The following is a 14,578-nucleotide window of genomic DNA, read 5'->3' on the forward strand; positions in this document are numbered from 1 at the left end:
TATAAACATGTAATTATTAAAATCACGATATCCTGACTTTGTATCCCTCTGAAAAACGAACCCATTTAAATAAAGAAATCCCTCCATGGTGATACCACGATAGAGAGCGTTCATTTTATAGCGTTAACACGGAGCTGTAAGTGGTCCGACGTGAAACGGGTTTGATGGAACAACGGTACCACAGCACTTTTAAATTTCAATAATCAGAACACCGAAATTGTTTCCGTTGTTTTAAAAGTCTGCCTTTTCCCCATCGATATGTTTCCCGACCGCCCTGCATCTTAGGGAGTTAAAAAAAAAACAAAAAACGCCGCGCACATTGCGCAAAACTCTGAAACACGAGAAGCGGGCAAAACGGAGCGACGAACTAGATGTGAATTATGGCATAAAAACAGAGAATCCGACGCAGAACAGTGAAAAAATCAACACATGATGTGAAACACATGACAATTAGGTGGCGCAGCAGGTGATGAGTGAAAATTACTGATGGTCAATAAACGATCAAATAAATCTAGCAACAGGAAAGAAACTAAAGTGGACATAGCAATAAACCGAGAGAGGATAATACTAATCAAATGAAACTAAATGGAAATGAATGAAGAACAAAATGCAAGAATAAACTAAGAAACTAAAGTAAATTCGGAGGAATAAACTGTTATGGCAAGACCTTTATGGCAAGAGCAATAATTAATACAGAGGACTTTATGGCAAGAATAAACAGACACTATTAAAAGGTAAAATAATATTGTTGAAGTGCCATGGGTAGGGGCGCAACTACACATTATTCAGGTGGATGCGAAAACATAAATCGGCGCCCCCCACGAAGAAACGTACGCTCCCCCCCGCGCGCTACATTTACCCCGTTATGTGCGCGAGGTGAAGCAGCGTAAGGCGCGCTGAAGTGTACGGGAAAGCATAATCGGTGTGCCGATTCAAAACATCTTCAATAATGGTAACATCCATCCATTTTCTTGCACCCTTTTTCCCTCAGTGGGGTCGGGAGGGGTGCTGGTGCCCATCTCCAGCCAACGTTTCGGGCGAGAGGCGGGGTTCACCCTGGACAGGTCGCCAGTCTGTCACAGGGCAACACAGAGACACACAACCATGCACACACACACACACACTCACACCTAGGGGCAATTTGGAGAGGCCAATTAACCTGACATGTTTTTGGACTGTGGGAGGAAACCGGAGTACCCGGAGAAAACCCACGCACGCACAGGGAGAACATGCAAACTCCATGCAGAGAGACCCCAGGCCGGGAATTGAACCCAGAACCTTCTTGCTGCAAGGCAACAGCTCTACCAACTGCGCCACTGTGCAGCCCAATGATAGTAACATTAATAATAAAATAATTGTCAGTGCAAAGTAGCCTACAAATTTTTTGGTGGGGGGCGGTGAAGGACCTGGATAAGGACTAGGGGGGCGCTGGCCCGAAAAAGGTTGAGAAACACTGTTCTAAATGGAAATTAGCCGTTCTTCTTTGATTTACAATTTTGACTTCTAATGATTCACTTCCTGCTATAGAGCCCCCTGGTGGTTGAAGAAAAATCCACAGAAAAGCCACAGCGGGCTACAATCCGCATGGTTTTTCGGAAAAAAGTAGCAGGTTTTTATCCGGAAAATACGGTACCGTAGTGAAATTGAATAATTTCCACGGCACACCTGACGATCACTCACGACAGTGGTTGAAAAACACTGGTCTTATGGATACCAGCCATTTATAGATATTTGCAAACACCAGAGCGTTTGTGGTTTATTATTTCTTTATTTCACACAGAGAAAATCTTTTTAGAACACTGCCAATGAGAAAGGAAATTCTGATTACATGTATAACTTAAAATGTATGATTTAAAAACTAAACTTTTATTACTACTATCTCATAAAGAACAAAATATAACTTTCTTGCATTGCATTGAGCTTTTTTTTCTTGTCATTAAGATATAGATCATCTTTCTCCTTAAGCAGCGACAGTCATGTTAACTCTTTCAATCAGGTGTCACAGTTCTTGGTCTGCGTTATTGGTGTGACTCGAGGTGTTGGACCAGCAGCAACCTTGTCAACTGAATATATCGGCACAGCAACATCACTCGGTATCGGCTTCAGATTGGTAGTCTGCGAAGGATAGCTCATTTTGGGAGGAATATTTTCAGCAGCTTGAGAATCCAAGAGAGAAACACCTTTGGCCAAAATCATTGTGTCGAGCCTCAGCGGGCCAAAGAGTTTATGCCGTTCCTTGTCCTGCTTATGCAGATGGAAGTTGTCGTAATGTCTTTGCTGAAACCTTTCTGGTGGTTCTTTGGAGTTGGTCTTTGACGGTGTCTCTGCCCTTTTAGATTTCTGCATAGTCAGTTTTGGCTCCAATCTGGGTAATACACAAGATTTTTGGAGGCTAGGTTTTGCGAAGTCATCATTGACGATCTCATACTCTGGGCAAATGCAATGTTGAGGCAATCGCTTAGGATCCAGCTTTGGTATCAGCGTGAGATCTTTGCGGCGATATGCCAGTGGGGTCTTGGAAGCGATGCTGTCTTTGTCTTCACCCTCTACCTCTACCTCCACCTCCACATCCTTTTTCTCTGACGAACCGGAGAGAGGTGGCAGTAGTTTCCTCCTAGTATCTTTGAGGGGTTTTCTCACCTGAATGATCTTCTTTCTGTCACTGCTTTCTGGGGCACAAGTACTAGAAACATTAGATGAGAGGTCACTTTCATCCTTGTGCTTTTCTTCAATGTGCTTTTCATCATGCTTAAAACCCAAGATTTTTAAGGAACCACGCCTAGATCGCCTTCGGCCACTTGACTCTGTGTGTAATGACTCTTGGTCACTTCCAACATCCTGTGAGAAAGACATAGAAACATTTAGACAGTGACTTGCAAAGGTTTTCATACCCCTGGAATAATTTTACATTTTGACACAATATTGCTCCAAACCTTAATCTACTGTAGTTTACTGGGATTTTATGCGATAAGTCAAGATAAAGTAGTAGATAACAGTAAATTGGAAGAAAAGTGGCACATGGATCTCAGCATGTGTAAAAGATAAAAATAAAAAACCGTGGAACATTTTGTCTTTGCAGGACAACTCAAGCTCCATCAGATCGGATGGAGAGTCTCTAAGAACATTACCTATTTCATCTTGCCACAGATTTTTAGATTTAGGTTTCAACTTTCTAAAATATGAATTTGCTTTGATTTAAATTATTCTGTAGTAGCCCTGGCTATAGGTTTAGAGCTGTTTTACTGCTGGATTGTAAACATCCTTAAGTTTTTTGTGGCCTCAAACCTCCAGGATTGCCCTGTGTTTAGGCCCAACCAACTTTGGGCCTAAACACAAAGGCCCAAATTTTTTGGGGAAACTTTGCTCAGTTTTCCCATCCCTCTTAAACACAAAATACTACCACCATCTTCCACTATAAGGACGGTGTGCTCAGTGGCATTTACAGTGCCAGTTTTCTGCCAAACACAGCTCTACGCGTGTAAGCCACGGCATTTCATTTTGAGCTCACCTCGCTGTATTTATAATGAAATTAATCTCAACACATTCCAGGTCTATTCACTAGGATACTTTTGAAGGAAATGTGTAGCAAGACACTTTATGAAGGGGCATCAGAGTAAAGTCAATTAAAAATGAACAGGGTGAACATCATACCTTTCTAATTATTTTTGTGCAAATACATTTGAAAACCAGGTATCATTCTCTTTGTTCTGCCCCATCAAAGAAAAACACTCAGATCTTTGGCTATACTGTTAGAAAACGTTAAAAGTGAGTAGGAATGCTCCTGCAATGTCAAAGATTTGAACACAAATGTATTTTCAAAACAAGATTTAAATAAGAGTTACACAGCCAAGTGTACCTGTTGTGAAGTGCAATGAGACCGACTTACAGTATGGATTGTAGGCACACATCCTTGGGCCCAACAATCTGGAATAGCCGTCAAAGGCTCAAGGTCTTCTGTTGAAGCTAATTCTTCTGGTTCCTCTCCTTGATCCAGGCACAAGATTTGGCACTCCACAGTCTTAGTGAGGTAGTTCTTGACCCAGGACAAACTGTATGGTACAAGCTTGAATGCAAAGACCAGCAATATACAGTCATATTCAACAAATTAAAATGTGATTCGATGAGGCTTGTTGGTCATATTAAAAGCAACTTTAAAAAAATAACCGTTAGCCAGGTATTAAATATATGTTTTCATTAAGCCTCCTTTACTCTGTTAAAAGGTACTTTGTAATTGCTGTGATGTAATATTCTAATTGTTTTGTTTTCATTTGCTGTGGGTAAAAAAAATCCTCATAATTAACAGAAATACAAGGTTGAAAACATCAGTCTGTGAGTAATTAATGTAGAAAATGTGTGCCACATAAGTGAACTGAGTTAATAAAATAAATTACTTTTTAAATAGTATTCTAATTTTTTTGTGTGAAAATGATAGTATGGAGCAAAAACAGATAATATAAAAAAATGCAATCTTTTGTCCAATGTGTGGCAGTTAACATTAAGTTGCTGATGAGTTAAATTTAGACAATATGAAGTTTAACCTGTTTTTCAATGTGTGATTTATAACAGCCATCCATGACTTGGCCTTGCAGTTCATCCATTATGCCCCCCACTATTTCATCTGCATGGCTCAACATTTCTGTCCATTGGGGTCGACTGACTTGACTGGGGTTAACAACTTCTTCCTCCTGCTCCGGCACTGGGACCTCCTTGACATTTGCCTTTCCTTTTTGCTTATCCTTCTTGCGGACCTGAGAGGGACGTTTCATCTTGGCTTAGAGGCTCTGTAAAAATGAAATACAATCAGCAGAAAACAGTTGGAAATCATCCAATCAAATATTGCAATTTAAACTCACTGTAGCGACATCGAACATCTTGAAAGCAATATAATTAACAAATTATCCTGGCGCGTCAAAGTCAGTGTCTAGTTGTGTGGAATTGCACATCATCTCTTCCAAGTCTTGATTCAAGACTTAACAGACGTTTCTGGTTCTCTTTTTGTTTCGTTTGCAAGAAAATTGAATAATTTTGCTTCAACTATTGAACCAAATTCCTGTATAAGAACAACATAATGGAGACTTCTACCTGTCTACCAAAGTAAGCAATAAAACCGCCTTTTGTAGTCCTAAACACCTAATATTCCTGAGATGAGTGTCTAATGGATGAATCTAAGTTTCTTCAGTCATTAGAGATGGTAATGGCTGTGGGAAGGAAATATTTCCTACACCTGATATGTATTAAAGTGCATCTGAAGTATTCTCTGACTGAAAATATTCAGTTGCCACATCACACTTTTGTTAAAATCATAGTAATGGTTGTGAATTATCTCCTTCATTTGATAAAGAAGCAGTGTTCTCTGTCCTGTGGTATAGAGCGGTTCACTTTAAATTCTCCAGGCCAGTCTGTTGTCTTAGTGAACACAGATGTATTTATGCTCCTTTACCACCTCCAATTTTTATGCATGTGTGCACCTTCTGACGGTTCTTTTACTCACATGTTGCTTGTGAACAAGCGGTTTAAACACGATTATGCCGATTAGGTCTGACAGTTGTTAAATGAAGGAACGCCATTTTGTTAAGTGGTGAATTAGCATCGTTTTATAATGACTAAGTATGTCTAATTAAAAAGAAAAAGAAAGTAATACGATACTTCGCCCAATAAAAATGAATTTCAACAGATGGAACATTAGTAAAAGAGTATTTGAGACGTACCTCACTAATTTATACACGGAAAAGCTTTCTAATGCGCTCTGGTACTCGTCACCCACACAATCTACGGTTACTTAGCAACCCCCATGACGTAGCACGCAGAGGTGCGTTGTCTCTATGGCTGCGGAGGACGCATTAGTAATCCTGTAGCTTGCTTGAAAGCTGTTCTGTCTTTTGTATGCAATGTTTTATGAGAAAATACTCCATGATGACAGCTGAATACAAATACAAGATTTGAGTGATCATCAGAAACAAGGGTATGAGCAGTGCGTTTCGTAAAAATGTAAATAATAGTCTTAATTCATAGTATTTAATAGCAATCCTTGCTAACATAATTAGCATGCTAGACATAGCATCCACATTCCCTTCTAAGAAGCAACAGTTTTCGTGTATGTATCCTAAATTTACACCACCTGTTGTCTTCTGATTATTGATTATTTTCTTCTATCTTCAGCGAACGTCAGTGAACGCAGTTGTTATAGTATCTTGTACCATGTTTCACAAGGAAAAGAGCATCCAGCTTAAAAACAGCGCATCGGCGCTGTACAACAACCTGAGCGTGCTTCGCATCGCTCCGAGGCGCCTTACCTATTTCACAGTCGTCCATGCAAACGTTGTGAACATGGTAAGCACGTCATGGGACGGCCTCAACTACTCCCACCGCCAGCTGCAGTCCAAAGAACCCAATGTTGCCACAAGCACATCGCTCATCATGCAGGTTAGGCCGTAGAGCAATCACATCTGTGTGTCTCCATATCTGTTTTACCATCTACTCACAGTGATCTGTTTCTTATGTTACATATATGGTTTGTGTGAACAGAATAAAAGGCATCTCAAAGTTTTCTTAACCATTTTGTAATGGCTTGGCAAATCAACGGACATCACTGGCAAAGTTAAACATTAACATTTAGTGGGCTGAAAAATTGGCTCAAGAGAAATTGTCCACATGGTAACTGGTCTTATAAGATTTTTATAACAACTATGTCAGCACAAGACCCACATACTCAGTTCAACATGAGTGGCTCCTGTACTAGTATCACATTCTGAGCCCAGGCCCACTTAGTTCACATTTGATGTGAATAACAATATTTTTGGGACTAACATAAGATATTGGCTCTGATATTTAGTAAGCTGTTTCTCTTAAAATTTTATGTAGGCCTTGTTACCGCCAGTTGTGTGCATGATGCATCGACACTTGATGATGCTCAGCCACTCATAACAGATTATGTCTGTTATGAGTCTGTTGTGAATAATGCTTAGTTAGAAAGTTTTTTTTGGCAGTAATAATAATAATAACAATAATAATAATAATAATAATTAATAGAGAGGGTAAAGGTAAGTCTTATTTACTGTGACTCAGACTTTTCAATTTCTCACTACAGGCTGCTTTCTGTGCTTTACCCTCTCGTGATCTGCTGGTGGTGTCTTCTCAAAAAGGCATCCAGGTAAAGTCATTCTCCGTCACTGGCAGGAAATTCTTTTACACAACATGTTAGTTATACTTCTCAAAAAAATTGTAATCTTAACATATTTTCTCCATAACAAATCTGTTGTGTAGATGTATGAATCTGACGGCTCAATCATGGTGTACTGGCATGCTCTGGACACGCCGGAAGCACCTACAGGTAAAACTTAAATAATACGCAGTCTGTTTGTCCATTCACCCACTGATCATTTACTATGTGAATATGTAAGCGGATATAACACAAGCACACATTTTAATTATTGAAAATGGATTAAAACTTGATGCATTTTCAAACTACAAAAACAACTAAAACCTGGGGGTGCACTGACAATTTGGCCCCCCATTTCCATAATTTTGTGACATACTTAAATGTGAAGCTGAACTTCTCCGCCGATCCTGTCTACCTCCGCAAACGTCCACAAAGGTCTAAAATTCAATCCGTGTCCTCTATTGCTCTGCCGTGGACTGACAGAACCAGCCAGCAGGCCATGTCTGCACGTTTGCAGTGACTTTCTTTTAGTGCTACATTTATATCAGATCAAGTGTACTAACCCGGCTGAATTCTGTTCCAGCACATGCAGTGTTTGCTCGAGGAATATCAGCCGTCTCTGACAATTACGTATGTGTTGGTGAGTACAAAATAAATATATATTTTAGCATAAATGACCAAACTACTTAAACGGGTTATGTTGGTATCCAGGGGTTTCATCGGGGGCAGTTCTGGTGTTTGATGTTCCCTCTAAAGGGAGCAACATTACCCTGTCTGAGGTACTGGAGGAGCACAAAGAGGCCATCACTGATATTGCTTCAGAGTGTTCTGGCAGCCAGGTACATTGTGTATTTTTTTTTTTACTTTGCAATTGTGTTAGTTAGGAGTTGTTTCCACAAGTAATATTACATAAAATAATTATATAGTACTATACGAACTATTTAAGACGGCACAGATTGCATAATCCGCCCCATTTACTGTCTTTATCCATTTAGGAGTGCTTAGCTAATCTGGTCACTGCAGATGACGGCGGGAACATGTGTGTGTGGAAGTCTGGAGAGGAATTTCAACTGCTTAACAAGATCCCTGGTTTGGAGTAATACCCTAACTGCTTTTGTAATCCAAATTTCTTATACAAACGTTAGCTAAATTAAAGTCTTGTAATGAAAACCCAACTGTAAGAATTTATAACTTATCTTTCATTGCTTTTTTCCTCCCCTCTTTCTCTCTCTCTTTTTTTTTTTTAAACTGATGTATTGTTTGTTACTTTTGGTCTTCAGTTATTTTAGCCTGTCCACTTTCTTTTGCTTTTATGCCATAATATCTGCTTGCTTTGCTTTTCATTTCTGAATAATACCGATCCTTTGTTTTCCACTCGTCCCTCAGCATGACCTGCTCGTCTGTCAAGCTGTGGAAAGGTACAGTGTTGGCGGGCTACAGCACAGGTCAGATCCGTCTGTACGAAGCGGTGACGGGAATTCTTCACGCTGAGGTCAACGCTCACGCTCGCTGGATCTACTCTCTGGACATCGCTCCTTTTTCTGGTCTGGTAAGTTGTTATCAACCAAATATCCCGCATGAGATGCAAACTTGAAATAAAATATAACAAAACAGAACCAGCAATATGAACACCTTTAAAAGTTCATGTTTTCTTGTGCATGAATTTGGCACGGGCCAGTATAAGATTCCACTTGTTGATAACCTTGAGTAAAAGCAACATCGTGCTACAGTATTTAAAGGAAAACGTAACACAAAAACGTATTAAGCAAGTTATTCCTGCTAATTTATTTATTACAGTTATGATAGCTTATTGAATTTAATGTAAACAGACTTTAGAAAAACATTTGAATTAACGTTAGCTTTTTTAAAGTAAACTTGCCTACGATGACGGAGATTTGTCACGCTGAGGTCAGCAGAACATTTCTGCTGTTCTGCTTTGTATAGTGTAACACAAGTTTGACATCTGATATTGGCTGGTTGTTCGGTCGGGTTATCTGCAGAGATCGATCCTACAGTCGGGAGCCTAACAGAGATGCTGATTGTAGCTAAGCTGCTACTGTGGCGCTGTACTTGCATAAGAATAGTGATTACTATGAGTTTCCACTACACAACTGCATTTGTCGGCCATTATCAAACAGCTGAATTAATCTTTCTGTTAAGTAAGCACAAAGTGCAGTAGCCTTCTTTCAGCCAAATAACTGCCAGAGTGCAGCAACGGGTGGGGGAGGGGCAGTGCTGCTAGAATCTATCCTTTGTACAGCTGGAGAAAACCTTGATCGCTGTGGCACTTTCTGAAGGAGCTACTTTATTTGCATTTTTGTAACATTTCAAACATTAAGTTTGCCTGGTTTCAATTAAGTGAAGTATCTCCAGTCTCAGCTTGTAACCAAGAAAATTATAAAGACAGTTAATCTTTAAATTATCTTTAAGTGGTTAAAATACCCTTTAGGGTTTGTCGGTAATCCAAGTGATCATATTTCAGCTGTGAATGGTACAGGTGTTACACACTAAAGCTGTAATCAATCATTTTAAATTCATGCTCTCAGAAATCATTCTAATCTTTGCATGCTAGAAACGAATCCATTCAAATCACACAGAAGCTCTTATTATTTGTAGATGGCTTTTTGCTAATGTGAGTTAGAGCTTAAATTGCAAATACTACATTCTTACTCGCTTGACGTTCTTGCCGAGTAAAAATATTTTTAGAAAATTCTGATGTTTTATTTTCTTTATTTAAAAGGAAGACTGTTTCCAATACATGACTAACTAAAAGTACTAATTCAAACACAACATGGTTAATTGTAATTTTTTTTTTCATTTTAAATTCCTTTTCAACATGTCATGCTTGTGTGGGGGGGGGGCAGTAAAAGTTCAGAAGCCATTGCACCTGCTTTACTCAAGCATCCTCTGCCTTTGGTTTAGCTCCTGTCTGCTGCTGAGGATTCCTTTGTCAGGGTTTGGCACCTGTCTATTACACCGGAAACCAACAGTGTGGAGGTAACTGATCAGTATGCAAACTACACTACTTTAATATACATATAGTGAGGGGTTTTTATTTATTCAACATTGGGCATTAATGTCTTCGATTTTGGGCTTTTTAACATTGCATTTTCACTGTTCTTTTTTTTTTAAAGGTTTTAATCTGCTTCAGTCCACACAAGATAAAATTTAGACACACAAGCTCAGATAGACATGCGCACATCACAGACGTTTGCTTACAAGTTTCACCTTTGACACACTGCAGGTTTTGTGTAGTGGATGGATCATTAAAAGCCCAAAACAAATATGACGCTTATGCTCATTTTGACGCTATATAAACTTCTGTGCAGAACTGTAAATAAAAACCATTTTAATTTACTGTTCACTTGGTTAAATCTGTTCTCCTGTATTTTCCCGCCTCTGTGAACCAGAACCTAACTTTGTTTTTCTAACATCTTTGCAGATCGCCCACTTGCACAATGAATGTGTGACAGATACACAGATTTGTGGCGCTAAGTTCTGTGATGGAGATGGTTATGCTTTTGCAGTGACAGGTTATGATCTGAGTGAAATCATACGGTATGTACAGTCGTAGTTCTTTGTCATGTGTAAGGCTAAGGGCATGAATGTGAATTTGGTATTTAGTACTTTTATATAAAGTGTATATTAAACATAGGCTTGTCAAAAGGGAGCATTTTGTGATTTTTCTTTCTGGGTTTGCCTTTATAAATATTTGAACCAGATTTTAAATGACTAAGTAATGTAAAGAATCTTAACTTTTTCTGCGTCTATTTTATGTAGAAAGTTATATAAGTGTAGTTTTGTTTATTGTTTACAAAGGCAACATTAAACACTTGAAGATTGATTTTGTGTTTTGGCTTTAGTCTATTTGAGCATGTAAGCAGTAGATGGCGCTCTGGAGCAAACATATGTAGAAGGCCAGCGTTCGTGTAGTTCATACAAAGTCCACTAGAGGGCACGGTAGAGTTGCATAAAAAATCTACTTTAGCCATATGAGAGACTCTACATTGGGGCTGGCTAGTGTTGCATGTGTGCAGATCTCAGTAGACACACTTCAGACATCAGTAAGTGTGGACAGATCACAAAGGAAGGGTGGGGGGTTCATGCTCTTTCTTTTCATTTTGCACTTTCATTTGTGAACCAAATATATTAAAATATTTAAATATATTTAATATATGTGGTCTCTGCCATGTTCAATATTGTTATTATGGTACATTAATTTTATGACTATTTTAATAATGATACCTCTCAATCAGTTATATAATCAAATTACAAATGTAGATTTTTCATTCAGAATTCCTTGATGTTTGAGAAAAAGCCTCTCTACTCATGTAGTTCCACTTTAAGCTTGGGTCCTATATCACATGACTGCTGCAAAGGATCGTAGCTGTTCCTAGGACTGCACTCTAGGAACAGCCAAGATCTTAGTGTTTGTTCCTAGAATCTGCTGTAGCCAGTTCTCATGTTTGGGTTTACAGCTCAAATGATCACCAATGACCACTGTCTGTACTAGGCCTCGACTTTCCATTAGGTATTTCTCAAGCTTCTCCTGTTTCTCCTTCATAGTACTTTTGTTTAGGACTGGTACATTTGTCACTATTGCATTCTTTGCATGCACACTTTACTTGACAGTATTTTGGACCCAGTTTTTATGTGCTGTACTATTTCAGGGGCATCTTTGCATAGCTTGCATCCTGTCTGGCATGGTAGACCTCGATCTATTGCTCTTGTGCTGAAGACTTGTTCTTGTGACGCCATCTTGTGACGTGTATTGTCCTTCAAGCCGTTGATAAGACTCTTTGATATCAGCCACATCTTAACTTGTCATTAGTATGCACCATGTAGGGGCTTGTGGTCCTAAATTGGATTCCTGCTGCCTGAGTCATTCACTTAGCAGTTCATCACTGGGAGTCATCTTGGTGATGTATTCTAAAATCTTTGTTGATTCATCCTGGATGGTGCTTTTAATGTCCACTAGACCTCTGTCTAACTCTTTGCCTTGATATCAGTCCATATCTTAAAATTGAGTGACCGACATATAAATGATGCCATGTTGGCTCAGACATTACCCGGATTGCCGGACAGTCTGACAGGAAGTGAGCTACTTTACCAGGACACACATGGACTTCTGGATTGCTACTAAAAGAGAATACTATGGAAGAGAATACTTCTGTAACCTTAGATAAGGATTGGCTTTGATGTCATCGCAGTGCTTCATCAGGTAACAAGGCATCACCATCTCTTCTCGTTGAGACAAGATAAGAATCGGGTCAGGTAGGTGTCCTGTTGAGTACGCATTAAATCCCAGAGTTCTAGTCTTTTCTGGTTTGCAGTCAACACTGGGCACAAAACATCAGCTGACGGGGCTGTTTTGAACCCACACACATGGCAAGTTATGTAACCTACATTTTGTAGGCGCCAAGTGACTGTCATGCTAACGATTTGTCCAGGCCAAACGCAAACATTAACCACTGCGACATTGACACACATGCCTTTTATGGAGTCAATAATTTTGAGTTTGTAATGTGTCGAGCTGACCGGAGAGGACGAAAGTGTCGATGTGCTGGTCCCAATCGGATTGACACTGATATTACATAACTAACTGGAACAGTGGAGAGCGGCACAAAGATAGGTAAAAATAAAATAAATAACAGGAAGCAAATAACTAAGATAGCTGTCCTGAAGCGTATGCGAAGACACGTTGGAATGGCAAGAAATTAGAACTAAGTTTCTCAGATTGAGAGCATAGACAGACAACAGCGGTCATGTAACCCTCGTTAACTGTGTCAACAGTGCTGTCCGGCTCTCTGGTCCGATACACAGCCTCAGGGCCACTCATGCTAGGCACTGCCACAGAAGATGTCAATAGCTGGCTCTTAGGTGTTTGACAGAGCTGAGGACACAACAGTGGGAAGATCAAACCTCAGTACAGGCTGTTCTCAGATGTGTTTTTTTTTTTTTTTGTGAAACTTTGTTAACTGTATATGCTCATGTTTCAAATTAAAATGAAACCTAACAAATATTCTCACAACAAATTTAATCGCATTATATTGGAATTTATGTGACTTTTTTTCTGACAAGTAAATAGTAATGATAATGCAAGCAATACCATTTTAAATGCAACTTGATTAGTAAATAAAGCCCACTTGTTTGAATCCAAATACAGAACTAATCTTGAAAGACTTCATATGTTTGACAGAGAACATTAACGAACGACAAGCATCATGAAGACTCAGAAACGGAGCAGACGGGTCAGGGATGAAGTTGTGAAGAAAATTTATGCAAAAGAGCGCTGTTCAATCCATAATATGAATGCGGAACTTGTACTGCAAAAAGGAGACCCCACTGAAGGGTCAAGCAAGGACATCAATAAGGGAAGCTCTCAAGAGACCCACAGTTACGAACGAGGAACTGAAGCAAACCGCAGCTCAGCTGAGAAAACCTTTTGACAGAACAATTATTAGTTGTAAATTCCAAAAATCTGACTATTACAGAACATTAAGAAGAAAGCAATGATTGAAAGAAACACACAGCAATTCTCTTCTGCAATTTTCCATCGACCAAGTAACTAACACCATCAACATTCTGCTGGAATGTGTTCAGGACCGATAAAGTCTAAATTGTTTTTGGCGTACAAACAAAAAACACTTACATGTCTGTTTGGGGACGCCAACCCAAGCAGACAATCTCCACAGTAAAACATGGTGGTGCAGGTGTCATGCTTTGAGGATGTTTTTTTTCAGCTTTGACAGAAAAAGTGCGCAGAGTTGATGAAATGATGCATAAAGATAAATAGAGGGCAAAACTGGAAGAAAAGTTGTAAAAGGTGGTTCTTGGATTTTTAAGTTTTTGTAATTGCTCAATCTATCCCATAAGAAAAAGCCCAGGGAAGGTCTTGCTATGCACAAAGCTCATTTAGCTTTACACAAGACATATTGGAACCAGGACATTAGTCATCTTGTTAGGGTGTCTGTGTTTGCATGTTGTCTTAGTTTCTTACATTTCTTTTCATTTTTCAATTTTTTTTTTTTAAAGCAAACATCCAACTAGACAAGTTTGTTCAGTGAGATAAGTTTGTCACTACGTTTCGACCTAACCTGCAGAGTTAAATTCCACAACTGAAAACCAGTTTATCCATCCAGACCAATTAAGATCACACTGATTCTCAGGTATGGTAGCAACATTTTCCTGTGCCTTAATATGTGTTAACTATGACATGGCTTTCCTATAATAAGTGTGTGTGCGTGTGTGTGTGTGTGTGTAAGTTTTTTTATCCTTCCTGTGGAGAAAGACCACTCCTTTGTCTACCCGGCTTTGTTGCAGCTGCCTGGGCCTTTGCCTGTAAGCCTGTCGGGTTAGAAAATTGACAAGTGGGATAATCAAGCCAAAGCTTCTCCAGCTTGCAGTTACAGACACACC

At 39.3% G+C, this 14,578-nt stretch overlaps 2 protein-coding genes across 3 annotated transcripts; one reads left to right on the forward strand and one right to left on the reverse strand.

The window, feature by feature from the left end:
* Positions 1 to 1,735: 1,735 nt before the first annotated feature.
* On the reverse strand, positions 1,736 to 5,820 carry c20h2orf81 (chromosome 20 C2orf81 homolog). Of its 2 annotated transcripts, none has more exons than XM_008418914.3 (4): positions 5,709 to 5,820; positions 4,539 to 4,781; positions 3,887 to 4,063; positions 1,736 to 2,838 (listed from the first exon to the last, which is right to left on the reverse strand). In XM_008418914.3, the coding sequence occupies exons 2-4, from the start codon at positions 4,764 to 4,766 to the stop codon at positions 1,993 to 1,995; spliced, it is 1,251 nt and encodes a 416-aa protein (XP_008417136.1). In that variant the 5' UTR covers positions 4,767 to 4,781; positions 5,709 to 5,820; the 3' UTR covers positions 1,736 to 1,992. The 2 variants fall into 2 exon arrangements, with proteins under 2 accessions (XP_008417136.1, XP_008417137.1); XM_008418915.3 differs by lacking the exon at positions 5,709 to 5,820 and adding an exon at positions 5,492 to 5,673.
* Positions 5,810 to 11,003, forward strand: wdr54 (WD repeat domain 54). Its single transcript, XM_008418912.2, has 10 exons — positions 5,810 to 5,962; positions 6,160 to 6,423; positions 7,088 to 7,150; positions 7,264 to 7,330; positions 7,743 to 7,799; positions 7,871 to 7,998; positions 8,155 to 8,255; positions 8,546 to 8,708; positions 10,082 to 10,156; positions 10,602 to 11,003. Exons 2-10 carry the CDS (start codon positions 6,199 to 6,201, stop codon positions 10,731 to 10,733), a joined length of 1,011 nt encoding a protein of 336 aa, XP_008417134.2. The 5' UTR covers positions 5,810 to 5,962; positions 6,160 to 6,198; the 3' UTR covers positions 10,734 to 11,003.
* The last annotated feature ends 3,575 nt before the right edge of the window (positions 11,004 to 14,578 follow it).

The sequence above is a fragment of the Poecilia reticulata genome, chromosome 9, assembly GCF_904066995.2.
Source record: "Poecilia reticulata chromosome 9, P_reticulata-male-v2, whole genome shotgun sequence".
Lineage (NCBI taxonomy): Eukaryota > Metazoa > Chordata > Actinopteri > Cyprinodontiformes > Poeciliidae > Poecilia > Poecilia reticulata.